Here is a 27,133-nt window from a genome sequence, read left to right as displayed (position 1 = left end):
ACCGGCCCACATCACATTCTGAATCTGAGTTGTGCAAACGTCCAGCACTGAGGGTGGTGGGGCTGATGATGCACTCGACACGCAGAAGACTCGGAGCTGTTCTCACAAGGTGGCCTGCCGATGTGACCGGACGTCGATCCTCCTGAGTGGCCTGGGCCTCCGTTCTCCACCACCTTCTGCAGTTCTGTAAGACGTACAGTAGACGGTAACACATCCTTCCCTGTAAGCCAGCCAGCTCTAGTTCCTGTGAACTAGAACTAAGAGCCTTCCCAGGTGTGGTGTGCTTGTCTAGAGTCCAAGCTGCTCAGAGGCTTGGAAGGATCATTTGAGCCCTGAAGTGGTCAGCCAACCTGGGCAACGTAATGGAATCTCATTTAAAAAAAAAAAAGTTAAAAAATGCTTGACTTATACACCCTCCCACAAAAATCCTGCAGTAATTGCTACCATAAAGGGTGCCCTCGGTAAAGAGTAACCGTGTGTGAAATAATTCAACCTGTCTTGGCTAATGCCTGCCTCGAGTCCAATACTTTGCAGTAACTTAGTTCCTCCGAAGCATCTACAGGACCAAGGAATTAAGTCTGAAAGAGCATACCTGGAGGTGGGGTGCCTGAAAGCTCCTTATATTTGGGGGTCCCTTTGTCCTTTCACTTATTCCTATCTCAGCAGACTAGTGTTTATTGAATGCACTTGATTTGTGTAACAAAGAAGGGATTCACACATAGCTCTACACCTCTACCACATGGGTTTACGTTTCAAGCACCGTACATGTCCCAGAGCCTGTTTACAAAGATCTTAGAGGTAGAAGCAGGAAGACTGAGGGCTAAATTATTTATTTTAGCTGGACAAGGTGATACATGCAATGAATCCCAACAACTGGGAGGCAGAGGCAGGCAGATCGCTGTGGGTTAGAGTCCAGCCTGGTGTACATTCATTCACCCTCCTTCCACATGGCCCTCCCCCATCTCTCCTGGTCCTCTTTTTTCCATGGAGCCAGGGCACTTGGATGTGGGGTTCAGAGAACAGCGGAGGCTGTTCCTCAGGCTCGCACTGGAGACGGGTTCTCATTGGCCCGGAACTTTACGACGAGGCTACTGAATGGGCCGTGAGCTCCAGGGACCCGCCTGCCTGTCTGTCTTGACACTGTTGGAATTCCAAGTGCACATCACCATCATACCTTACTATGTGCGTTCTGTGGGCCCAACTCAGGTCCTGACGCTCAGGAGACAAGTGCCTTTACTGACAGCCACCCCCACAGCCGCCTGCCTTCCTCGTCAAGAAGGAACTGCATCTTCAGCCTGCTAACCAGAAAATGTCTCCTGTTTCCCCCGCCCGCTTTCCCCCTTTCACGGTGTTGTGGCTTCAGTCTGAGTGTGTGAATGCCACTGTGGAGATAATAGGCTGAACCAATACACACAGGCTCCAGAGTCCTGATTACGTGGTGAAATAGTGCCACCCTTTATTAACAATGAATTATTCTTTGGCTCAAGGAAATTTCTTACCAGCAACCTTACCAAGCCCAAACCATAAAGCCAAACGCCAGGGTGTTCCGTGGGTTTACAACAGGGCTGCTGTACTTTCTGTCTCCTGATCTCATCGTTCAGTCAGGTGGACTTGCTTGAGGCCACGTGGCTTAGACCTAATTCTCATTCCGTGTTCTTCCCATCATCTGATATGAATGTCAAAAACCTTAAGACAACAATAGAATGACATTACATTAAAATGAAGTAAATGAGGAGCACAAAAATGTTAATTTCAGAAAAATTACCTCATCTAGCTTTAGTCAAAAATAAAGCAAGATCTCACAAATCTAGGTTTTTGTTTTTTAGTATTTGGAACTCAGTAAATCAGGCTGGCCTCAAACTCAAGAGATCTGCCTTCCTCTGCCTCCCAAGTTTTTTTTTTTTTTTTTTTTTTTTTTTTTTTTTTTTTCGGGGGAGGGTTGGGAAGGGGGTTGGTGACAGAGTCTCCCAGCTGGCCTAGGTCTTTCCAAGTCCATCATATACCAGGCTGGGTTCTCCCTGTCTCTATCTCTCCAGAGCTGGGATGACCCAGTTTTCTCGAAACTCACCTACTCTCTTAGCTTGTTTTGTGCTGTTTATTTTTAATTTTAGCCCTAGTGGGCCTGGAACTTCCTGGGATCCTCCTACCTCTGATGGGGGGCTGGTATCCTAAGTGCTGAGATCAGAGGCATGCATTTCCAATGGTCTGACCCAAAATTCTTTCAAACAGGAGAGGAGAAATATTAAGTCACCTGAGCATTGTGACCTACAGGTAGGTACTCATGACTTTCCAGTTTCTTTTCTTTCTTTCTTTTTTTTTTTTTTTTTAAGATTTATTTATTATGTATACAGAAGAGGGGTGCCAGATCTCATTACAGATGGTTGTGAGCCACCATGTGGTTGCTGGGAATTGAACTCAGGACCTCTGGAAGAGCAGTCGGTGCTCTTAACCTCTAAGCCATCTCTCCACCCCCACCCCACCCCCACAGTTTCTTTTCTTTTTAAGAAAATATTTATTAGCCAGGTGGTAGTGGTGGCACATGCCTTTAATCTCAGCACTTGGTAGGCAGAGGCAGGTGGATCTCTGAGTTGAGGCCAGCCTGGGCTACAGAGTGAGTGCTAGGACAGCCAAGGCTACACAGAGAATCCTGTCTCGAAAACAAAAGATTTCTTTTTATTATTTTTTAATTACATGTATGAGTGTGTCTATGTGGTATGTGTGGTGCTGGGGGAGGCAGAGGTGGCAGGTCCCTCTGGAGGGACAGGTGGTTGTCACAACCCAATGTGGGTGCTGGGAAGGGGTCGTAGGTCCCCTGCAAGAATAGTGTGAGCCCTCAACCACTGAGCTGTCGCTCCAGCTCTCCAGTTTATTTTCTCATTAAAGAAAGTATTTTCAAGAACAGCCTTGGGCTGGAGAGATGGTTCAGTGGTTAAGAGTGTTGACTGCTCTTCCAGAGAGACAGCTGTGGCTGTCTGTAACTTCAGTTCCGAGGGATCCAACACCTATGGCACAAAACCAATGCACAATAAAAAACAAAAACAAAAACAAAAACCACTCTTGTAGCTAGAGTTTTCCTGCCTTGTCCACAGTCAGGACAAATCTTTATCACCCACCAGTCCCACAGCCGCTCAGACCCAACCAAGTAAACACAGAGACTTATATTGCTTATAAACTATATGGTGTGGCAGGCTTCTTGCTTACTGTTCTTATATCTTAAGTTAATCCATTTCCATAAATCTATACCTTGCCATGTGGCTCATGGCTTACCGGCATCTTCACATGCTGCTTGTCATGGTGGTGGCTGGCAGTGACTCTTCCCACCTTCCTGTTCTCTCAATTCTCCTCTCTGTTAGTCCCGCCTCTGTTACTTCCTGCCTGGCCACTGGCCAATCAGTGTTTTATTTATTGACCAATCAGAGCATTTGACATACAGACCATCCCACAGCACACTCTCAGTGAACACGGGAATGTTTGAAAACCAACTAATAAAGAACACACACAAAACCGCAGGTAACTGACATTTTAATACATCTATGCATTGATACAACAACAACATCAGTTCTATAGCATCAGTCTTAAAACATTTATAATTGTAGTAAAATAGAGTTTCACAAAGTTAAATGCCCTTAACATTTAATTTTAATGTTAACCCAAAATTTCTTTAAACGTACAAAATGGAATATCTTACATTTAAAAAAAAAAAAAAAAAAAAAAAAACAACAACAACAACAAAAAACAGAGTCTCGGTTTTTTTTTGCCCAGGCTGGCTTTGAACTTGACATCCTCCTGCCTCAGCTCCTGAGTGCTAGGATAGTGTGCACACGCCACCATATTTTATTTATTTATAAAGTACTCATGCTCCTCTCCCTCCTCCATTTTTAAAATTTTTATTTGTTTTGTGTTTTGGGACAAGGTCTCACTTAGACGTCGCGCTGGCCTTGGATCTGCAGGGGTAGTGCCAGTTTCAATGACACACAGACACAAGCTTGGTCATTCAGCAGCTGGAACTTTCTGGGCCGCTGCCCGCTCCATGTGTTACTTTGGTTTCTCTGCTTTGTAAAATCCTCTGGACATTAATTTATGAATTGTCTGAATGGAAGCTATATTTTGGAGAGACCATAATTCCACACAATGAAATTACTGGATGGATTCTGCTGAATAGAAAGAAACCAAAAGCAATGCTTTTCTTCCCCATTTTAATTTTCTTTATTTTTTGAGACAGGGTGTCATGTAGCCCAGGCTGGCCTTGAACTCACAGAGATCCGCCTGGCCTTGCCTCCTGAGTGCTGGGATTAAAGGTATGCACCACCACTGCCCAGCTAATTTTCTTTATTTTTTAAGACAGGGTGTCAGGTAGCCCAGGTTGGCCTTGAACTCACTATGTAGCAAAGGATGACCCTGAACTCCTGATCCTCCTGCCTCTACCTCCCAGGCATTCAACACAATGTATGGTTTATGCCATGCTGAGACTAATTGCCACACATGATGGCCAGGTGCTCTATCAACCAAGTGACATCTCCAGCATTAAATTTTTTTTTTTTTTTTTTTTTTAATTTTTGATGTTGCTAGGGATCAGGGCCTCATCTATGCCTGCCAGGAAAATCCTCAACCACTGAGCTGCCTGCCAACAATGTCCTTTCAAAAAACATTTCTTATGTATTTTTTTCATATTAAATTTGAATAACATTTCAGTTAGGGTGATTCTTGGTGAGATGAAGTGTACTAAGGAATCAGAGAGGGAATCCAAGCAGACGGAAAGGTGCCATGCGCGTGTGCACGGGACCGTCTGGGCCACGGGGCTTGGGGACACATGCATCGTGGCCCTGGTTACACATCGGGAGGCAGTGAGGGCCCAGAAGAGGTCACAAACAATAGCGAAACATCCGCTTAAGGCTTCGTGTGGTAAAGGTGACAAGACAAAACCACGGGACACGTGGCCTCTGGTTAACGGCTGACTACGGACTGCGTCTTGAGACTCATCCTGTGTGGCTCATCCATTTCACCAGCACGTCCACAGTACTCCCTGTGTGACTGCGGGGCTGTGTAGTGGCAGGCTCTGTTCTGGAAGCTCGCACGGTCCTCCTAACTGCCCTCTGAGGTAGATGCCATTTCAGTTTCATTTTTACAGAAGAAACAGGCACAGAGGATTAATCCACTTGCCCAAGATCACAAAGTGTGTGACCACCGACCTAGGCTTCAAGTCCTTGTGAAGGGAGGGACATCCCTAGGAAGAATCTCCTAAGAACTTTTCTTAGGAAGAGAAATTCCTAGAGACATCGAAGGAAGCAGCCTGAACGGAGGAAACATGAACATGAGCTCGTCACTCTCCAGTGACAGGATATCTAAAATGACAACGCGTTTAAATGAGAAAAATGTGGACGTGTACACAGGCCAGCACACACACGGTCTCTCCGGTCTCAGTGAAGGCTCTCAGTGGGTTTGAAATGTTTGGGTAAAATCACACCGTTCAACCTCGGACGGGAAACCAAGACCTGGATGGGCCTGCTTCTCATCCATGAGACCAGCATACAAAGGCAGTGAATAAATAGTTGGCTATAAAAACAGTTCCAAACAGTCTAAGAATAACCTTGCGTATCCCAGTTCATTACTTTATCATATTCTTGAATTCTCTGCTTTATGTGAGAAAGTTTGTTCTTGAGGTAATCACAACGCTCCTTCTTTTCCAGAAACGAAGGATCCTAGGGAAGAAACAGTTATGATTCAGCACCCGCTTTCCTCAGTGATTGACACAGACACGTCTTCACACAGAAAACAGCAGAACTACCTGCAGATATGATCTGTATAATTAGAACAGTCACACTTTCTATCAACACAAAACAGCCCATGCTTTAGGGTCACAGCAAAACCAAGGGAAATGTAGAAAGTAGAGAGGTACCTTTAGTAATCAAAACATGTGAAGAGGTAAGTGTAGGAAGTATGAATAAATGTCTCTCCCATAGTTTTTCCAACTCCACCCTTTGTGGAATCTCACAAGTCAATAGAGATTCCATGGAGAGACATTAATAATTTAGCTTAAAAGAAACCTGAAGTCTTATCAGTTATCACCCGTGTACCAGGACAAGGACACTTTGACCAAGAAAATTGTTTTCACTCACATTCTTTTTTTTCCTAAACTCTTCATGGATTCTTGAAATCCTCTCGTGTTCCTAAAAATAATATATTTTTATTTTAGTTTAGTTAAAACATGCATTTACTCAAGTCATGTCTCAAAGCACACTGGGAATCAGAACGGGAAACTATTTTTGCCAAGCACGGTGGCACATGCCTATAATTACGGCACTTGGGGGCAGACGCAGGACCACTGTGAATTCAAAGCCAGTCTGGGTTAGAGAGGGGGACCCTGCCTCAAACACAAACTTTCCCATTTTTTTGCCCAAAGCTGGAATGAAAATGGTTACACAAAAATATAATTCACTGGACAGACATTTGCATACTAACTACCTGCCAGGCACTGGTCTCTGGGAGTGTAACAAGCACTGTGTGGCCCTGGTAAACCATCTGTCCTAAGATTCTTTTCCCCCCACAAATAATATCCATAACCACCTCGAATGGTCGCCAGGAGGTTCACTTATTACAATGAGCCTGATAAAGAGCTTGGTACGTAAAATCCACCACACGGGCCGTTACCATCATCTCCATCCGCCTTGGAAAGTGCCTCCTCATGAATCAGGTGTTTGAGTAAGAGGCTGGGACTATTCATCTCCTGAGAAGAGCTTATAGAAGGGTCCTTCTCATTTTATTATACATTTTATAATAAACACATAGATAAGATTTGTGAAGAGGTTGACTCTCCAGTAAGTCAGAGGACTATAGACATGTTTCCATTTATTCTTGAATGCCTTATTCTTCTTTACACAACTTCCTTTGAGACAAGATCTCACAAATGTTGCCTTGGCCTAGAACCCCTGGGTCCAGGAGCTTCTCCTGCTCGGCTCCCAAGTAGCCGGGACGGCAGGCTGTGTGGCCACACACGGCTTTTCTTGCACACCTCCGAAGACCTCTCAACTTGGTTACCCTTTCGCACCTGTGGACCTGAGGATTTTCCAAATGGTAGCAACTGACCCACTGTTTCAGTGTTTGCTGGATTTCTCCTGCTCCCTGGAACTGGTGTTTCTTAGTTAACAGTATTCCATTTCTTCAGGGTTGGGGAAATGTCACTACTATATATATATTCATCTTCAAGAACTCATAATCAAGAGCGATTTAAATGTATACTATACATACATGATAAAAAGAAAGATCTTTCCTCCCCAATTAATGTGGGTTCTCAGAAGAAAAATGTGTGTGTATTCAAATATATACATTCTTTTTGTTTGTTTGGTTGGTTGGTTTTTGAGACAGGGTTTTTTTCTCTCCTGGAACTCAATCTGTGGACCAGACTGGCCTACTCACAGAGGTCTGTAGTGGGTAGCTGTTCCAGCTTTGACCTGAAAGTACTACCAGTGAGGCTTCCAGTAACTGTCATGCCTACCTATGACCTGCCCTGAGGCAGGGCCAAGAGGGGAGTCCTTAAGACCTAAGATCCAGATATGCAGGGCCTCTGGTGATCCTGGATGCTGGATGGTAGGTAGCCCGAGCAGAGTTCTCCAGAGAACACAGCTGGACTACACTTCACCGCTCCCGGATCCTATAACCTACCCCTTTACTTGTTGTAAGTTATCCCAAAATAAACCTCCCTTTTAACTATGTGGAGTTGCCTTAATAACTCACCCACTAGAGATCCACCTGTCTCTGCCTCCCAAGTGCTGGGATTAAAGGCGTGCGTCACCAATGCCTGGCTCAGATATATACATTCTTTTTGGCACTTTTTTTTTTTTTTTTTTTTTTCCCGAGACAGGGTTTCTCTGTGTAGTTTTGGTACCTTCCTGGATCTCACTCTGTAGACCAGGCTGGCCTCAAACTCACAGAGATCTGCCTGCCTCTGCCTCCCGAGTGCTGGGATTAAAGGTGTGTGCGAACTGCTGCCTGGCCTTGACATTTTTTTTAAGTTACAGGAAGAACCAGGTAGATTGCTCAGTTGTTTTGTTTGTTTTTTTTGAGACAGGGTCCCACTATGTAGGCCTCACTGGCCCGGAACTTACTCTGTAGACCAGGCTGGGCTTTGAACTCACAGAGATTGCCTACCTCTGTCTCCCAAGTGCTGGAATTAAAGGCCTGTGCCACCCATGCCTGGCTACCTTGTATCTTTTTTTCTGTTTTTAGGTTTTTCAAGACAGGGTTTCTCTGTGTAGTCCTGGCTGTCCTGGAACTCACTCTGTAGACCAGGCTGGCCTCGAACTCACAGAGATCCGCCTGGCTCTGCCTCCCAAGTGCTGGGATTAAAGCCGTGCGCCACCACTTCCCGGGTTACTCCATACCATTTTTAAGAGTGTTTCAGAGAAAACTTTCTTTCCTTCCCACAGTTACTGCCTCCACTATGGCTTTCCTCTTTGCTCTTATCCTGGTGGTCACTCGGCTCTGGCTGTCTCGGGGCTTAGCTCTGCCCTCGGCCATCCCCACAGCACTCGCTTCCCTGTGGGACTGAGATGGCTGAGGAATGCGCTGCCCATGACCCCTCCCGGGATGATTCTACTTTGAGGGTGCCATTTGTGTCCTTCAATACTCTGACAGCATATGTCTTTGGCAAGCTCATATTTTACTTCAGTAAGAAAATAAAGTATTTAATAACTGAAGGTAGGGGGCGGCGGTAGGATGACTGTGCTGTCTGCCATACACGAGACCCTTCGGTCCCCAACACCAGATGAAAAGACAAAAGGAAGGCAATGGTAAAAGACCTTAAGTTATATAATTTGTTAACTGTTTTCTTTTCTTTTTTGTGTGGCTGCTGCTGGGACCCAACCTCAGGCCCTCTGCAGACAGTGATCCACTGTCAGGAATGGAAATGCTGCCTGGCCAACCCTGAGGATCTCAAACACCTTCCCAGACAGCAGACGGGTGTTTGAGCATCCCAACACCGTGGGAGTCCACTCCTCCACACTTCAGCCTCCTCCCAGCAGCTGTGGGCACTGACCTGGTGGTTTTCAGAATGACGTGGCAGCCTGCTCATCACGGCGTCCAGCTCATCGAACTTCCTCAGGATGGCCTGCACTTCCGCGGACAGCTCTTTGTACTCGGAGAACTGGTCCTGGAACACAGCTTTATAGCGTTCTCGATCGTCGTCCGTCCGAATCACAGGATATTTCCTGAGGGGAGAATCACAGATCAAGGGGGACAACTTCACTCATCAGGAGGTCGGTGGTGGTGTGCTTCCCTAGCACGCTCAAGGCCCTGGGTTCTATCTGCAGAGTGGAAAAACACCGTAACTTTTACTAAAACGAGCTGAGTAGGTGACATGGGTCAGCTAACCCCGTGGCCAGACCGGGCGGACCTTTCTTATTTTCCAATGTTACCCTGGATAATAAATGACAGTTCATGTAACGACTTTAAGCACAGTACTCTCTTGATGACAAACTAACAGACGAAGGTCCAAATGGGAGAGCTAGAAAAACGGAGACGGACTCACGCCACGTAGTCAGGCATCACGATGGGCTTGGGAATGTAGCCCGGGGGGATGTGTCCACTCAGGAGTTCAGGGGTCATTTTCGCTGTCCTCAACTCTTTGAAATTAGCTTCTTGGTCTCTCTGCCTGTCACTGGTGGCCACTTCACACTGCAGTGAAAGAGAATAAGTAGTGATGCGTACAAGGGAGCAGGGAAAGAGTCCACCCAAACTACCGGGAGAAAATGAAGCAGAGTAGGAAGAAGACAAGTAAAAAAAAAAAAAAAATCATCATTTAGAGCTCCGTGTCTTATACACACAATGGTCTTCTCCACGCAACAGCTGAACAGTCACATCTGGAAGAGGCAAGCACCTCCCACTCCTAATCAGCGTATTACGAAAGCAGATGATGATCAGGGCTTGGTGCTTCATGACTAACTCCAGCACCTGGGAGGCTGAGGCAGCAGGGTTGCTGTGAGTTCAAGGCTACCCTGGGAAGGGGCTGGTGAGATGGTGCAGCAGGGTAAGAGTGTGTTAGAATGCCCACCCCCCACGCCCCCCCCCAGCTCATATGTTTAAATGCTTGGTCCCAGTTGGTGGAACTGTTCGGGAAGGATTAGGAGGTGTGGCCTTGCTGGAGGAGGTGTGTCACTGAGGGTGGGCTCTGAGGTTTCCAAAGACTGATTTCATGTTCAGTGTGCTCTCTGCCTCCTGCATTCAGATCAAGATGTGAGCTCTCGGCTGCTCCAGCCAACGTGGCTGCTGCTTCCTGCCACATGCCTGGGCATGACAGACTTCGTCAGACCACTGAAACCATAAGTTTAATTAAATGCTTTCTTTTATAAGTTGTCTTGGTCATGGTGTTTTATTACACAGCAATAGAAAAAAAAAAAACAACTAATACAAGGTGCTTGCTGTCAAGCTAGAGGACCTGAATTTGATTCCTGAAACCCACAGGGTGGAACGAGAGAACAGGATCCTGCCTGTTGTCCCTGAGCTCCACACTCATGCTGTGGCACATGTATGTGCACACACACAAACTAAACAAATGTAAGAAAAACTGGGAAGTCCTTTTTTTTTCTTAAGTGGATGAAGAAGGCTTTGGGTACAGCTCACTGGCGTTGTGTTGAGGAATATTTGTTTAGCTATGCAAAGATGTGTTGTTGCTGTTTCACCTTGCCTGACTAAGGCACCTGATTGGTCTAATAAAAAGCTGAACAGCCAATAGCGAGAGAGGAGGTATCGGTGGGACTTCCGGGCAGGAGAGTTAAGTAGGAGAAGGGATTTAGACTTGAGGAAGAAAGAAAAGAAGATGACAGGGAGACACCAGGGGCCAGACAGACAGACAGACAGGGAGGAGGCAGGAAAGTAGGACATAGAGAAGGAAAGAAAGGTAAAAAGCCCTGAGGCAAAACATAGGTGAAGAGAAACAGGTTAAATTAAGTTAAAAGAGCTTGTGGGACCAGCCTAAGCTAAGGCTGAGCATTTCATAACTAATAACAAAGTCTCTGTTTGGGAAGAACAAGCTGGCTGGCGGCCCAAAGGAAACGCCACCACAGCACTGAGCTGGTCTGGTGTGCACAAAGCCCTGGGTTCGACTTCCCACGTCCACCACATGAGAAGTGGCAAATGAGAGGCTAAGTACAGACTTTTTCAGGATTTACACGCCAGGCAAGAATGGGAAATACAGCTCAAAATAAGAAAATCTGCTGGAAGAGTGTCCCAAGCAGACTTAAGTGGAAAGAGGAAAAAGTGGCAGTGGGGACCTGATGGGAGTCGGTCGGTTAGGAGCAGCCGGTGTGAAGGGCAGGGAGTCACACTGTCTTCATTATCTGAAAGGGAAAGCGAACACGCCACGTTCAAAGACACTTTCTCGAGGTGTGGTGGCACACACCTGTTCAGCACATGAGAGACTGTGCAAAGAGGATCAGCTTGAGGCTAGCCTGGGCTAAACAGCAAGATCCTGTCTCATAAAAACCAGAAGGAAACAACAACACTGGGCGCGGGGGGGGGGGGGGGGGGGGGGGGGGCTTTTCTGACCTCAGTCTTTAAGAAGAGCTTGCTTGGACTGTGCGGAGGACAGGGAGCAGGCTTGTCTTACCTCAGGCTGTGAGCGTTCTCAAGCTATGGCCTTGGGCCTCTGGAAAGCCTACAGGCAGTAGATGGTGGATTAGAGCCACACCCTTCAATAAAAGTATTACTTATTCAGCAAAGAGGGGGAAATGGCTGAGATAAGAACTGGGAGAGGTTTCTATCAAAGCCAGCGTTAAGGGCATAGCAGTGGAAGATGCAGAGGAATCTTCTAGAATAAGCAGTTAAAGGCAGTTCAACATTCAACTGCCCAGCACCCAGAACACCAGCCAAGGCTGGTAGACGCCAGAAGAAGGGCCCAGTACGTAAGAGGTGAAGTTCCAAGAGGGAAAGCAAACCCGCTAAGGTTTACATCAACTAGCCAGGAAAAAAAAAAAAAACCAATTAAACTCTGTAAGGGTTTGATTTCTGTGATGCTGGAGACCGAACCCCGAGGTTTTGAGCATGCCAGGCCAGTGTGCTACCAAAGCCCTGCACCCTAAGCCGAGGTTCACTGATGCTGGAGATGAACAAGATGCAGAAAAACCTGTGTAATGAAACGCATGTGGCTCCCATGCTAAATGGCCCTGAAGTTCTACAAGCACCCTCGAAACAAGCCTGATGACCGAGGCAGGCCGCACCAGCCACGGCCACGGCCGGAGGAAGATAAGGCCCTGCCCGCCCGGAAACCTGGCCCTTCTCAGATGCAGAAACTTCTTTCTCCTCTTCCCAAAGCAAAGGTGCAAACACGCAAAGAAGAGTTTTGAAGTCTTGCCCTCCATCGCTACGGCAGCTTTTAAAGGTCCTTTATTTTCCCACTTCCCGGCTTCCGGACTGGTCTTGAGGTTTGGTTTAACATCAGCTCACCGTCGAAGCCACTGGCTCTTACCTCACCAAATGGCACAGAGCCAGTGGAGGTTGCTAACCAGCCCAAGGAAAGGGACCAGGAAAGGAGAAGCTCCAAGCCCACGAGCCAGATGGGAGGACATCACATCACAAGCCACTGGGACCCAAAGCAAACAAGTGGGGAAGAATAAGGAAACAGGAACAGGATGTCTTGCTGGAGTGGTCTGAATGTGAACGGCCCCCAGGGCTCAGATGTTTGAATACCTGGTCCCCAGTTGGTGGAATTGCTTGGGAAGGATCAGGAGGTGTGGCCTTGCTGGAGGAGGTACGTCACTGGGGGGTGGGCTGTGAGGCTTCCAATGGCCATGCCGTTCCCAGTGTGTGTATCTCTCTGCCTCCTACTTACTCTCAGCTGTTCCTGCCACCATGCCTTTGCTCCACTATCACGGACTCTAGCTCCGAAACCACAAGCCCCACATTAAATGCTGTCTTTTATAAGTTGCCTTGGTCACATTGTTTTATCACAGCAACTGAGAAGTAACCGAGACACAGGGGGAATTGCATTTTGAGGACCATGTTCATTCTGCTGGGCTCTCTGTATCCTAGGGTGCTCTTCCTCAACCCAGTGACACTCCAATCTTGAAAATGACTCATGGCCCCGGGCAGTGGTGGCACATGCCTTTAATCCCAGGACTCGGGAGGCAGAGCCAGGCGGATCTCTGTGAGTTCAAGGCCAGCCTGGTCTAGAGAACGAGATCCAGGACAGGCTCCAAAACTACACAGAGAAACCCTGTCTCGAAAAACAAAAAAAAAAAAAAAAACAAAAACAAAAGCATGGGATTGTGCTCCAGCCCTGGGACGAGCCACACTTTCCTAGTGACAAGCACATTTGCAGAAGGAGAGAGGCTGAAGAGCCAAGGTCTAACATGGCCTCTTTCCTGTTTCTTAACGGAAACCCTTTCTGCTATCGAACACTGGCAGTGCTCTACTATGGTCCCAGAGGAAGGAATTAAAGGTTGGGGCAGATGGGTGACGCTACAGAATTTACTACGCCCTTCAAACTAAAAGCGGGCTGGGTGGACAGCCTGTGGATTAGAAGCATGGAGAGCAGATCTGTCCAATGCACAACTGTGCAAGTTCTGATGTTCCCTGAGTGTGCACACAGGCCTGTCAACCATCTGCAACTCCAGCTCCAACGACCCTCTAATGGCCACCAAGGGCATTCACACACACACACGGCATAATTCACACATACACACACACACACACACACACACACACACACACGGCATACATTCACACACAGACACACAGACACACACACACACACACACGGCATACATTTACACACAGACACACATAGACACACACACACACACACACACACACACACGGCATACATTTACACACAGACACACAGACACACACACACACACACACACACACGGCATACATTTACACACAGACACACATAGACACACACACACACACACGGCATACATTTACACACAGACACACATAGACACACACACACACACACACACACACACGGCATACATTTACACACAGACACACATAGACACACACACACACACACACACGGCATACATTTACACACAGACACACATACACACACACACACACACACACACGGCATACATTTACACACAGACACACATAGACACACACACACACACACGGCATACATTTACACACAGACACACATAGACACACACACACACGGCATACATTTACACACAGACACACATAGACACACACACACACACACACACACACATGGCATACATTTACACACAGACACACATAGACACACACACACACACACACGGCATACATTTACACACAGACACACATAGACACACACACACACACACACACGGCATACATTTACACACAGACACACATAGACACACACACACACACACGGCATACATTTACACACAGACACACATAGACACACACACACACACACACACACGGCATACATTTACACACAGACACACACACACACACACACACACACACACACACACAAATAAAAATAAATCTTGAGGCTGGAGAGATGACCCAGCACTTAAAAGCACTGGCTATTCTTCCAGAGAACTCAGATTCCATTCCCAGCACCCCCACGGCAGTTCACAACAATCTGTAACTCTAGTTCCAGGGGATCTGACACCCTTTTCTCTGGCCCCCATGAGCATGCATGCATGTGGTATACAGACAAAACCCTCATCACATAAAATAAAAACAAATACATCTTTAAAAACTATATTTAAGTCAGGTGAGAGAATGTATACCTTTAATCCCAGTACTCAGGAGGTAGAGACAAATGATCTCTGAGAGTTCAAGGCCAGCCTAGTCTACATAGAGAGTTTCAGACCAGGCAGGGCTACAGAGTGAAACCCTGTCTTAAAAAAAAAAAGTTCTTGCTTCTCAAAATCTCATAATCTCAAAAAAAAAAAATGATTATGATTAAAAAAATCATAAAATACAAACAATAAGGTTCAGACCAAAACTGAACAGGAAATTCAAGTTCAGAGAAGAGAAGTCATTTCCACGGGATCAAAGGGCAAAAGCCAGCTGCCCTGGTGCCCTGACTAGAGCAGTCTAATTCTGAAGTTGTCTCCTCTTCTCCAGGTGTCACGCTCCCTCCCAAGCCTCTCCGCCAAACCATCCCTCCTATGACCCAGGGGAAAGCAGGTGAAGCATCACACCCATGAAAAGCCGGGGTTCTGGAACATTCCGTCAGGTTTCTCATTGGTTAAGTCCAATGGATTAACGGGAGTCCTTCTTAGAATATACGTAAGCTTTTTCTGCCGTGATCCATCTCCAGAGAGGCCTTTAAAAGGATGTGTTTTGGCTTCAGCCTCCTTATCTTATAAGAGTCAGGGAAGCTGGAGATCGAATGATTTCCAAAGTAAGAATGTGCATTCCAGCCAGGCACAGTAGCCCACACCTTTAGTCCCAGCACGTGGGAGGCAGAGGCAGGCAGAGTTCAAGGCCAGCCTGGTCTACAGAGAAGTTCCAGGACAGCTAGAGCGACACAGAGAAACCCTGTCTAAGGAAAAAAAAAAAGGGGGGGGGGGGAGATTCTACCATTTTCCTAACTATTCCAGGACCTCTAGTATCTTCCTGGCTTTTTAGGTTGCCCCTACGCTACACTGAGTTCCATCGGTAAATCCCACTGCTGTCAGTGGGAATAACCAGGAAGCCCACACATTCTACAAGAACAATTGCTACTGCCACATCGCAGCCCAGTGAGATGACCCTGGCCAGCCTGGTCCTGGGAAACAAGCAGCTGCAAAGTGGACGCCTTTAAATGCCCCCAAAGATGATTTACAAATGGCTGTCTGGCTGGATGAATGGATGGATGGATGGATGGATGGATGGATGGATGGACGGATGGACAGACGGACGGACGGACAAATGAATGGATTTCAGTGATGGGGATTAAACCCAGGGCCTCAACCACATTAGGCAGGCAAGCATACTCCCGCTGACCTTTATATCGAGGATATTTTGAACGTACTTCCAAACGTGAGCATTCTGCATACTTTTGATACTAGATCTTGACATTATCTGTTAATGAGTGTTAGCATCATAAAATGTTATTTCCCATGTGAAGTGTGTGTGTGTGTGTGTGTGTGTGTGTGTGAACTGCCATGCTTAAGTTTCCACCCCTGACTTTTTCCTTCAATGATGGACTGTGATGTTGATGTGTAAGTGAAATAAACCCTTCCCTCCCCACGTTGCTATGGTCATGGTGTTTCATCACAGCAACAGAAACCCTAACTGGGACAATGACCTTGAACTTCTGATTCTCCTGCATTTACCTTCCACATGCTGGGATTACAGCCATGGGCCACAACACCCAGTTGGTGTAGTGCTAAGGAGGGAATCCAGGGATTCAGACTCTGCCAGCTGAGCTATATCCCAGCCTCAGGAAGAATGATTTCCACTGAAGGAAATTAGCCAGACACAGTTAGTAAGCCAAGAGTCCCGGAGCACAGGAGGCAGAAGCCGGAGCAGCATGCATTAAAGGCCAGCCTGGGCCCCACAGCAAGAACTTATCTCAGACAAACAAACACAGAAGGAAGACCAACCACGTTCACTTACAAAGCATTCATGTAACAAAATGAAAAGGGGGTCTAGGGAAGACCACCTAATTTGGTCCTTATGGTATTGGGGAAAAAAAAAACCTGGAAGTCTTCATCCAAACTGAGTATCATAGTTTCTCACACGGATGATTCTATTGTCAGCAAATACACACAAGAGATAAACGTTTATCAAATCTACAGGCATAGCATAACTTAGTTCACGTTGCTCTTACCATTCTCCTTTTTGATGACAACGATGGATCATTTACCTGGAATAACAACAACAAAAGAGTTAAAATGGTTTCTCAAGGGGCTGAAGAGCTAGCTCAGCAGTCTAGAGTGCTTACTGCTCTCACAGACTCACAAGTGCCCCTAACTCCAGCGTCAGGGATCTCAGCCCTCTTCTGAACCCCACATGCAAGTGCACATTACACACACACACATACATACACACACACACACACACACATACACACACACACACACACACACACAATATAGAAGCTATTTTGCACTTCTAGCCCAATCTCAACATCCAGAAGTTGACCCTCTCCTTGATGTTCCTTCTCCATACTTGTTTGCCTAGATTTCTATGAGCCAGAGGAGAACAGAGGATGACTGGTAACCTTAGTTCCCTGTTAACCAGAAGCATGGGAAGGATGTGGAGATAGGGGAATGGTGGGCACTATTAGGTAAGTTGCTTGAATGACCTAGATTTTATTTATTTCTGGTTACTTTATCTTGGGTGATTAGATTGTTGTTTGTTTTATGAAATACAATCTTGCTATGTAGCCTAGGCTAGCCTAGAACTCACTGCATGATCAGGCTGGCCTAAATCTTGTGGCCATTCTCTTGCTTCTGCCCCAAGTGCTGGCATTACAGGTGTGACCCACCATGCTCAGCACTTTGGATAATTAAAAAGCTAATATAGTCACTTTATAAAATTAATAGGAAAAAAAGGCTGTTATATCACCTTCAATAATTCAAGTTTAATCAAATATTGTAAAAAAAAATTATAGAAAGTTTTTAAGATAAACACATTGGCTTACACCTGTAATTCTAACTCTCTGAAAGGCTGAGGCAGGAGGTCTGTGGTGAGTTAAAAGCCATCCTGAGCTATACAATCAGTTTGAATCCAACCTGGGCTACATAGTGAGACCGCCTCTCCAATAAAACAAAATTATTTGTTGGATTCTGTTTGTTTGTTTGTTTGTTTTCCAAGACAGGGTTTCTCTGTATAGCTCTGGCTGTTCTGGAACTCGTTCTAAAGACCAGACTGGCCTCAAACTAGATTCACCTGCGTGTGCCTCCCAAATGCTGGGATTAAAAGCATGTGTGCCACCACCACCTGGCACAAAATAAGTTTTTGCTGAAAGAAAAACATTTCAAAAACAAAAACAAGCAAACAAAAGAAACACTCTTGAAGTACTGAAGTACATTTCTAGAAGTAACTTTGTAAAATTCACGTAAGAACATTCTAAGTGTCTTGATTAACACATAAGTGTTATAAAAAACCATTTGCAGGGCCAGGCATGGTGGAGTACACTTTTCATCCCAGCAGAGGCTGAGACAGGCAGATCTCTGTTAAGTCCTGGTCTACACAGTGAGTTCTAGGCCAGCTGGGGCTACACACTGAAACCATGTCTCAAACAAACAAACACAAATGCATCACATTCATAAAACGTGCTCCTAAAGGGATGGGGTTTAAGCTTGACTTATACATGTGCGATTATATAGACTCTAAAGGCCAGGGAAAGTAGCAATGCAAACATTTACAACATGGTCAAATTAATTAGGGACAAATTAAAGGCAAACAATACTTTCAGTGGAATAGGAGCTTCTACCGTACCTCCTGGAAGACAGTGAAATATCAACTTATTTCAGGGCATACAGAAAGTAGCACAACAATACCTAATGTTTGCTGCCGTCAAATAATTTTAAATGGAATTTTTTACATGATCTTATCCATTAGATATCACCATCATTTTTCCTCTATGTTATTCTCATTACTTATTGATTATTTTCATTGTTATTTTTAATAAGTAAAAGCCAAGGAAGAAAAACAAATGCAGTAGTTTCTTATTTTGGAATACAGACCTCTCCAAAATAATGATGAACCATTAAAAGCCATTTACTAGTCATGCCTACCACAACTCAGGCATGCAGTGTTTGTTTTTAAAGCAAACACAACCACCACATTCATTCTGTTTTTGCTTTCTGAGACAGGGGCTTGAAAAGGAGCCCAGGCTGGCCTCAAACTATATGGCCCAGACTGGCCTTGAACTCACAATCGTCCTGCTTCAACTTCCCAACAGCAGGGGTTACAGGCTTAAGTCACCGTTCCCATTAGCCATACTCTGTGTGTGTGTGTGTGTGTGTGTGTGTGTGTGTGTGTGTGTGTTGGTGTTGGTTTATATGCCTACACATTACACGCGTGGAGACCAACCTAAGGGGTTAGTCCTCGGGTGCCATGCACCTTTTGTTTTGAGACAGGGTCTCCATTGGCCTGGAATTTTGCCACCAAGGGCCAGGCTAGATAGACCTGAAGTGTCAAGGCATCCTCCTGCCTCCACCTCCCACCTCCCAGCCCTGGGAGTACAGGTGCATGCCAACAACTTTGTACTTCTTCTAGAGATCGAAGGACTTCTTGCTCAGGTCCCCATGACTGAGGCACCACCCCCCCCCCCAGCTCCATAGTCTTACTTGGTGTTACTTCACTGGGAGGGGGACAGAGTAAATTGTAGTATTTAAGTGAGTACTTCCCTCCCGGGAATGAAATATTTCCCGGGTTTTTATGAAATTTGATCTTAGGAAGGAATCAAAGCTGTTCCTGGACTTGCCTTGATGATGAGACACTTCAGTGAGCCACCACGGCGGTTAAGAAGCTACGTGCTCCTGTGGTGTCTCTCTGCCACAGCACAACGGGTTATCCTAAGTCGCTGAGCAGGGACTCTTGAAACCCAGCTCATTTAAACGCAGATACAGATCTAGACTTCGACAACGCTTCGAGGCTGTTGTATTTTTAGCAGCAACAGGAAAACAAACCAACGCCAAACAAAAGGTATCAAGAAGTCACGTTACCTCCTGCTGCTGCTCCATGTGCTCCACGTATTCCCGGTGCCTCCGCGCTGCCTCATGCCTCCACAGCTTCAGACAGACCAGGGCGCCGATGAGGTAAACTATCATGGTGACAAACAGAAAGATCATCGCGGCTATCTGACCTCCTTCTACCCGGCAGAACACGGCATTCATGGGCGTGTTAAATAATGGATAGTAGCAGAGTCCGCCTCGGTTGGTATCGTTCACATAGACAATGGCTGCAGCCATGTACAGGATAAACAGGGCAACGTTAACTCCAAACTCCGTCAGGGGCCACCAGTTGGAGTCCAAAAGAATGGTGCGGTAATACATGGACATGCCAAGCACCAGAATAATAACAGTGGCGATCCAAGCCAATCCGGCCACCACGAGTACAAAAGGGGTCTTGGGGCCGCTGTAGTAATAACCCCCGTACGTGCTGCCCAGGCTGCCAAGAGCCCCCGCGCCGTAGGGCTGTGAATATCCAAACAGGTTGTACCACTCGTTGTCCTTGTGGATGTAAGCGGTGACACAGGCGAAGACGCCAGCCCCGAGAAGCAGCTCTGCCACACCCAGAATTCTCAGCAGGCCTGCCCAGGACTTCATGTAGGCGTACCGCAGGTGGTACTCCTCCACCTTCTCGCTGTAGGTCCGCGCCGTCTGCGTGCGCCGGTCTAGGGATGCACAGGGGTCCTGGGCAAACATGGCATCCGCCTCTTGCTGGGAGTTAAAGGTGCCTTCTGACCCTCCGGAGGGGTCTTTGTAAGAAGAGCTGGGTGGGAGGTGGTTTGGTCTCGCTGGAGAGGCCGGAGGTGAGCACTCCACACCATCGGAGATGTATCTGATATCGGACACCGGCTTATCCCATTCCGGGTCCCTTTTCTTCCCTCTGAAGAAGTTCTTCCAGGAGTCGGGGACAAAGCGCCGGACCGGCTTCAGGTCTGGGGCTACGGCTGGTTCCTCCGTGTCACTTGAGTAGAAGCTCGGGCCGAATGGTGGCTGTAATGGGAGAGGGGGAGGCGGCAGAGGATCCGCGCTCACGGCCAGCTCACTGCTGTGCAGGGACTGGAGGGTTCTTATGGTACCTTCTGGATGAGGCATGTCCCCTGGAACCTCACTATAGCCCCTGTCCCGAATCCTGGACCTTCCATCACTTGACGACATTTGTGATTTTCACACCTGTGACCAAGACTAAAGTTATTCCTTATGTCTACTTACTTTATCCTCCATAAATAAAATCGTTATTTTATTCATTTCGTTGCAAAATGGATTCATGAGGCAAACGTGATTATATCCAAGTACTATTGCATATAAAATGATAAACGCATTTTAAACACATGTACCAATTAGATCATCCAGATATGTAGTTAAGTATTCTACGCCATTGCATTTTAAGTGCAATAAAACATTTAAATATTAGTTTTGAATGTTATGTACTAAAGCATTTAAGTCTACTTTATGTATGAATGAAGCCTATGGACCAAAAAAAAAAAAAAAAAACACAAAAAAACACAAAAACTTAAACAATACAGAATGCTAACATATTTCCAAGTATAATTTTCTTTAGACATCTAAATCAAAATATTTCAGTCTGAGTGTGTCAGGTGGTGGTGGTGCACGACTTTAATCCCAGCACTTGGGAGGCAGAGGCAGGTGGATTTCTGTGAGTTTGAGGCCAGCCTGGTCTACAAACCGAGTTCCGGGGCTGTTACAGAGAAACCCTGTCAAAAAAAAGAAAAAGAAAGAAAGAAAAAGAAAAAAAAGGAGTCTGAGCATACCAAAATTTGATGAGTCAGCAAATACTTTTTTTTTTTTTTTTCACAGCTCACATTTGCTTTGGAATGACCAAGAAGCCATTAGAGCACTCTTTAGACACAGCAAGCATGTGGCCTTTCCCTTTCTAATCAAAAGTTAGCTGAGGGGTTAGAGCACTGGCTGCTCTCCTGGAGGACCTGGGTTCAATCCTCAGCACCCATGTGGGGGCTCAGAATCAGCCTTGACCCAAGGCATCCATATGGTGCACTGACTGAAAACAGCCTTCAAAACACCCATCCTACAGAATAATAAAATAACAAGAGAAAAAGTTAGCTGAGAGGGCTTGCTTCTTCCCTCCTAAAATATTAACAGTTGGCACCAGATTCCAGAAACTGAGTTCTCCGAGGTAAAAACATCAAAGGCCGTGGGTTCCGAGAAGTGTAAAACAGCTGCAGCCCTAACTATGAATATTACGGTTCCCAGGGCAGTTCTCTAAAGGCAATTTGCTGTTGCCATGGACAACGAAAGCATCTTAGGAGGAATTTAATGTACCTGAGAAAAGTATTGAAAGCACTTTGACTAAGCCTGTTGTCTTCTTTGATGAAAGCAATGACCTAATTATGTGCAGAATAAAAAAACAACAAAAAACACTTGCTGCTGAAGTCCTAGGTTTGAGGCACACTGAATTTCTCCCTTCAACTGTTTATGCCTTTTTATTGGATATTGGATATTCAGCTAGACATATGGTACTATACTTGAAATTATAACAAAATAAAATGTGTGCACGCCTTTAATCCCAGCACTCGGGAGGCAGAACCAGGCCGATCTCTGTGAGTTCGAGGCCAGCCTGGGCTACAGAGCGAGATCCAGGAAAGGCACCAAAACTACACAGAGAAACCCTGTCTCGGGAGGGAAAAAAAGTGTGCTCTCACCTTTCAGGTGTTGAACAATTTGGAAATCCTAAGGCATTGTTTTACTTTGTAAAATGGAGACCCCCTTAGTCAACAAAGATCAACTGAGGACCTTGGATGGATTAGGCACACTGAGGCTTTATTTAACGTCTCTGTTTTTAATGCCACTTAAGTCCTACTGTGGGCGGCAGGTGGTAAGTGAAATGCACGATGCGATGCACCAAGGATCAAAGTTTTCAGAGGGGAGCAGGGAGGGCACCGTGGCAGGCTGTTGTTTTAGTGTGGCCAGGGAAGTCTTGTGGAGAAAGTGTCGAATATGGAAAAAGGGGAAAGAGGAAACCAAACAGCCGCCTCGAAGGACTGCTCCAGGGAAATGAAAGTGTAGCCCAGCCACAGTGGAAGTCCCCAAAGCCCTTTGGGACTGCCTTACATGCTAAGAGGATGCCAAATCAGAGACACAGCAGAATGAGACACATGGTAGAACCGAAGCCAACCGATTCACGTAAGACCTTAAATCCACTGGCTATTCATGAGTGGCAAGTGTAGCTAGAGTTTTCCTGCCTTGCCCACAGCCAAGACAAATCTTTGTCATCCGCCAGTCCCACAGCCACTCAGACCCAACCACATCTACAGGCAAGAAGCCATCAGAGGATTCCAAGTTGAGGAGTGACGTGATCCAGTCTCTTTGGATGTGGTGTTTAGAGTACCATCCAGAGGGGGAGGCTAAGATAAAGAGGCTGCTGATACGATCCAAAGCATCAGGGTGATAGCCATGGAGACGGCGAGGCCTTGCATTCTAGACACAGGGAACGTAAAATACGCAGTGACAGAAGAATTGAAACATAATCAAAAGTGGAAAGGGTAGTATTCGGAACCCTTCTTGTACCACACGCATCAGCTCCAGCAATTACTCATCTAGACCAATCAATCCTGTCCACTTCCCTTTCCCTGTCCTCTTCCTCCTCTGCCAGGAGAGATCACTTAGAAGCAAGTGCCAGAGGGCCTGGAGAGATGGCTCAGGGGTTAAAAACAATGGCTGTTCTTCCAGAGGACCTGGGTTCAATTCCCAGCACTCACATGGAGGATCACAACCAAGGGTAACTCCAGTTCCACTGGATTTAACACACTCTTCAGCCTCCAAGGGCACTGAATACGTATGGTGCAGACATACATGCAGCCAAAACACTCACCTACATAAAATAATTTGCTTAAAAAAAAGAGGAAGAAGAAGAAGAAGAAGAAGAAGAAGAAGAAGAAGAAGAAGAAGAAGAAGAAGAAGAAGAAGCAAATGCCAGACGTCTTTCTGATCACTTTATGGTAAATTCATTTCTCCACCCCCAGAGAATAGATTTCACATGAGTTTCAGCGGCATCTTAGAAATCCAGGTAGAGATTCAGTTGGTCTGGAGGGTAGGTACTGCCACCAGACCAGACACAGCCACCCAATAGATGGAGCACAGTGGGCTGAGTCCAAGAAGGAACTTCAGGGTCCTCCAATAAGGCACTCCAAGCCTGGGGAATTAGTATTGATAACCCAGCAAGGTGGACGAGGCAAACCAGCTCTCTGAATGACAACTGTGTCTTGTTAGAGTTTCTATTGCTGTGATAAAACACCATGGTCATAACTTGGGGAGGAGAGGGCTTATTTCTGCTTACAACACTCAGATCACACTCTATAACTGGGGGAACTCAGGGCAGGAACTTGGAGGCGGGAGCTAACACAGAGGCCATGGAGAAGAGTTGTTTACTGGCTTGCTCCTTTCGGCTTGCTCAGTTTGTTTGTTTTTTTAAATAGCATCCAGGCCCACCAGCCCAGGAATGACACTACCCATAGTAAGCTGGGCCCTCCCACATCCATCATCAATAGAGAAGATGCACCAGAGGCTTGCCACAGGCCAACCTATCGGGGACATTTTCTCAACTGTGACTCCCTCTTCTAAAGGACTCTAACTTGTGTCAAGTTGACATAAAACCAGTCAGCACAACAGCACTTACTTTTGTCCTTCTGTCTTTATGTCCTAAAAAGTTTACATTCAACACATGCCTAAGAATGTAGAAGCAGCCGGGCGGTGGTGGCGCACGCCTTTAACCCCAGCACCTGGGAGGCAGAGCCAGGTGGATCTTTGTGAGTTCGAGGCCAGCCTGGTCTACAGAGTGAGTTCCAGGAAAGGAGCAAAGCTATACAGAGAAAACCTGTCTCGGGAAAAAAAAAAAAAAAAAAAAAAGAATGTAGAAGCAAAGCCCACCAGTGGCGAAGGCCTTTATCCCGGCACTCGGGAGGCAGAGGCAGGTGGGTCTCAGAGTTTGAGGCCAGCCTGGTCTGCAAAGCAAGTTCCAGGACAGCCAGGGCTACACAGAGAAAGCCTGTCTCAAACAAAGCAAACTAATAAAAAGTAGAAGCAAAAGCACAACGAACAAACTGAACAGGTTTGAAGTGTCTGGGGTATACACGGTTTACAGGGCACCCTGCTTGTTAATTTAACTCCTTGCTGAAAGTATGACTCACTGTAGCGGATTCAACTCATCTTCACCTGTGAGTTACATCACTTTTATTATTTAAATTAAAAAATAATTTAAATGTGTCGACTAGAAGAGCAAACTGTGTTCTCTCAACAAGGAATGATCAGTGGTATTTTACCACATCTTAAATACACAGCTACCCCTGACATCTTACGGATTGCCCCAGAGCCCCCTAGGCTCCATCCAGGTGGTTGAGACCGCAGGTCTTTGTTTAGTTGGGGCCCAGAGACTTGGGAATGTCACCGCGGTGGCCGGGAAAATGGTTCCCGAGCGTCACAGGGATCAAGCCTGATTACCTTTACACACGCACAATCGCCCCTAAAAGTTTTGCCGCCTCCGGAAGGTGGACTGCCCCAGGATCTGGGGTCGGGGAGCAGCGGGGCCGCAGCTGCCTGCGGACAGCCAGCCAGCGTTCGTTCTCGCGGGGCTCCCCCATGCAGCCTCCCGGGTCCGCGGCCGTACCCACCGGTGCGCGTCCCGCCTTCGCCTTCTTCCCTGGAAAATCGACTCTGGCTTCCGCCCCGAGGTGGCCGTTGTCCCGGTCAGGGCGGCCGGGAAAGTGGCGAGGGCGGCGCCACCCGGCGCCCGGAAGGAGGCAGGCGACGGTCCAGCCGGCCGCACCTGTCGCGGCAGCGAAACCCTCCCGCGCCGCCCCCGGAGCGGAGCGCGCGCGCCCACGTGCTCCGGCTTCAGCCCGGCCGCGGGGCGGAGGAGGCTCCGGGACGTGTGCCCGGGGCCACAGGTCCTCCCCGCGGCCCGGCGGCCCATCGCCGACCCACTCACCTGGCCGGAAGCGCGCGCCTCCCCTCCGCGGGCACCGAAACTGGGATCGGGCTTCATGGGGCGTGGTCGAGCTCAGCGCCCCGCCCGGCCGCCCCGGCCACTCCTGCCGGCCTCACCCGCGCAGCTGGCCTCACCCCCGCAGGTACCCAGCCCGCCCAGCGCCTGCCAGGAAGGGGCAGTGTAAGGTGCTACCCGCCCCTGTCCATCTTTAGAACATTTGTTCTACTTTGCCTGAACCCAAGGAGACAGTGCATGGTAGGCAATGTTAAAAGATAAGAAAAACAAGATGAAACCCAACATTTTAATTTTGATATAAATTATGTAAATACTTTCCAGAAGTATCTAAAATATTCCACTGTACAACATACCAAAATGGTATCTGAGAAGCTAGATGCAAACTGTAAATAAGGCACAAAGTTGATATTTGCATCCTAAATTGTTTTATAAATCACATTTACGACACCCCATAAAGTCTGTATATTCTGGATTACTCCTTCACATTTTCTGATATTTGAGCATGACATTCAAAAACATACTTTACCCTGCGACCTCTCCTCCCCAAACCATTTACAAGACTAAATAAATACTAAGTACTGAGTACTTGAGACCTGCTCTACTTCAAGACGACAGAAGGCAGCTGCTCTAAGTATGAATACTCTAAGAGCTGAGCAATCAACACATTGCTTGCCATTCACCAGAAGTGTGTTAATGCTGTTCAAGTACCACTGCATAAGTCTCTCAAGTAGCAATTTGATTGGCAGGCTGTTTTCTATGTCTCATCACTGTCATAGTCCTCTATTATTACGTCTTCTTCCTCTTCTTCCTCCATGTCCACTTTGGAGGAAAAGGGCTGAGGCTGGCTGGCAGGCAGGTCACTCCCACTGTTCTGACTCAAAGGAAGAGACCAGGGTTCTGGGTCAGCAGTCTGAGAGGGTTCACCCTGAGCTTCCTGTGCAGGCTGTCCTTCATTACGCTGGAATTCATCCCCACTGTCAGGGTCTATCAGCCCAAATTCTCGGTCAGTCAGGGCTTCCATTTTCAACCTGTCAGATTCACAGCACAGACATCAATATAACCAAACAGAAGATTCCTTTACATTGCAACCTAAGTGGTCTTTCCACTTACACAAAATGCAAGGTGAAAGACCAACTGTGACTAAACCCTACTGCTTACAAGAGGAAGCAGAGTTCCTATGTACTAACATTTATATACACATTACAAATGAGCAGAAAACAGAAATCGCAGCAAACATGAACGGCACTCCATAAATTGTTCAACCTAATTTGTAATTTTAAAAATAGAAACTAAAGCTGGGCATGGTGCTCACACCTTTCATCCTAGCACTCAGGAGGCAAAGGCAGGCATTGGATCTCTGAGTTCCAGGCCAGCCAAAGCTACATAAAGACACCCTATCTCAAAACAAGAAACTAAACCAAAAGACTGAACTTCAGCCAGGTGTGGAGGTACAGCCTGTACCAGCACTTGGGAAGCTACGACAAGAGAATGAGGAGTCTGAGTCTAGCCTCAGCTACCTAGTAAGACCCCCCACCTTAAG

General features: G+C 46.7%; 2 protein-coding genes across 4 annotated transcripts in view; both read right to left on the bottom strand.

Moving 5' to 3' along the window:
- Positions 1-4,357: 4,357 nt before the first annotated feature.
- Positions 4,358-25,635, bottom strand: Marveld2 (MARVEL domain containing 2). 2 transcript variants are annotated; one of them, XM_028884851.2, is made up of 7 exons: positions 25,579-25,635; positions 19,614-20,789; positions 16,766-16,801; positions 9,524-9,669; positions 9,032-9,203; positions 6,117-6,167; positions 4,358-5,699 (listed from the first exon to the last, which is right to left on the bottom strand). In XM_028884851.2, the coding sequence occupies exons 2-7, from the start codon at positions 20,772-20,774 to the stop codon at positions 5,577-5,579; spliced, it is 1,689 nt and encodes a 562-aa protein (XP_028740684.1). In that variant the 5' UTR covers positions 20,775-20,789; positions 25,579-25,635; the 3' UTR covers positions 4,358-5,576. The 2 variants fall into 2 exon arrangements, with proteins under 2 accessions (XP_028740684.1, XP_028740683.1); XM_028884850.2 differs by lacking the exon at positions 25,579-25,635 and adding an exon at positions 25,262-25,567.
- Positions 25,636-25,865: 230 nt separating this feature from the next.
- Positions 25,866-27,133, bottom strand: part of Rad17 (RAD17 checkpoint clamp loader component) — a 29,470-nt gene continuing 28,202 nt past the window's right edge. For both annotated transcript variants that reach the window (XM_028884845.2, XM_028884846.2), the window contains exon 17: positions 25,866-26,621. In XM_028884845.2, the coding sequence (XP_028740678.1) occupies positions 26,348-26,621 (274 nt within the window). In that variant the 3' untranslated portion in view covers positions 25,866-26,347. The remainder of the gene's footprint in view (positions 26,622-27,133) is intronic.

The sequence above is a fragment of the Peromyscus leucopus genome, chromosome 11 (genome assembly GCF_004664715.2).
Source record: "Peromyscus leucopus breed LL Stock chromosome 11, UCI_PerLeu_2.1, whole genome shotgun sequence".
In the NCBI taxonomy this organism is placed as follows: Eukaryota; Metazoa; Chordata; class Mammalia; order Rodentia; family Cricetidae; genus Peromyscus; species Peromyscus leucopus.
The sequence above is the reverse complement of the archived record's forward strand: the minus strand, read 5'-3'. Positions and strand labels throughout refer to the sequence as shown.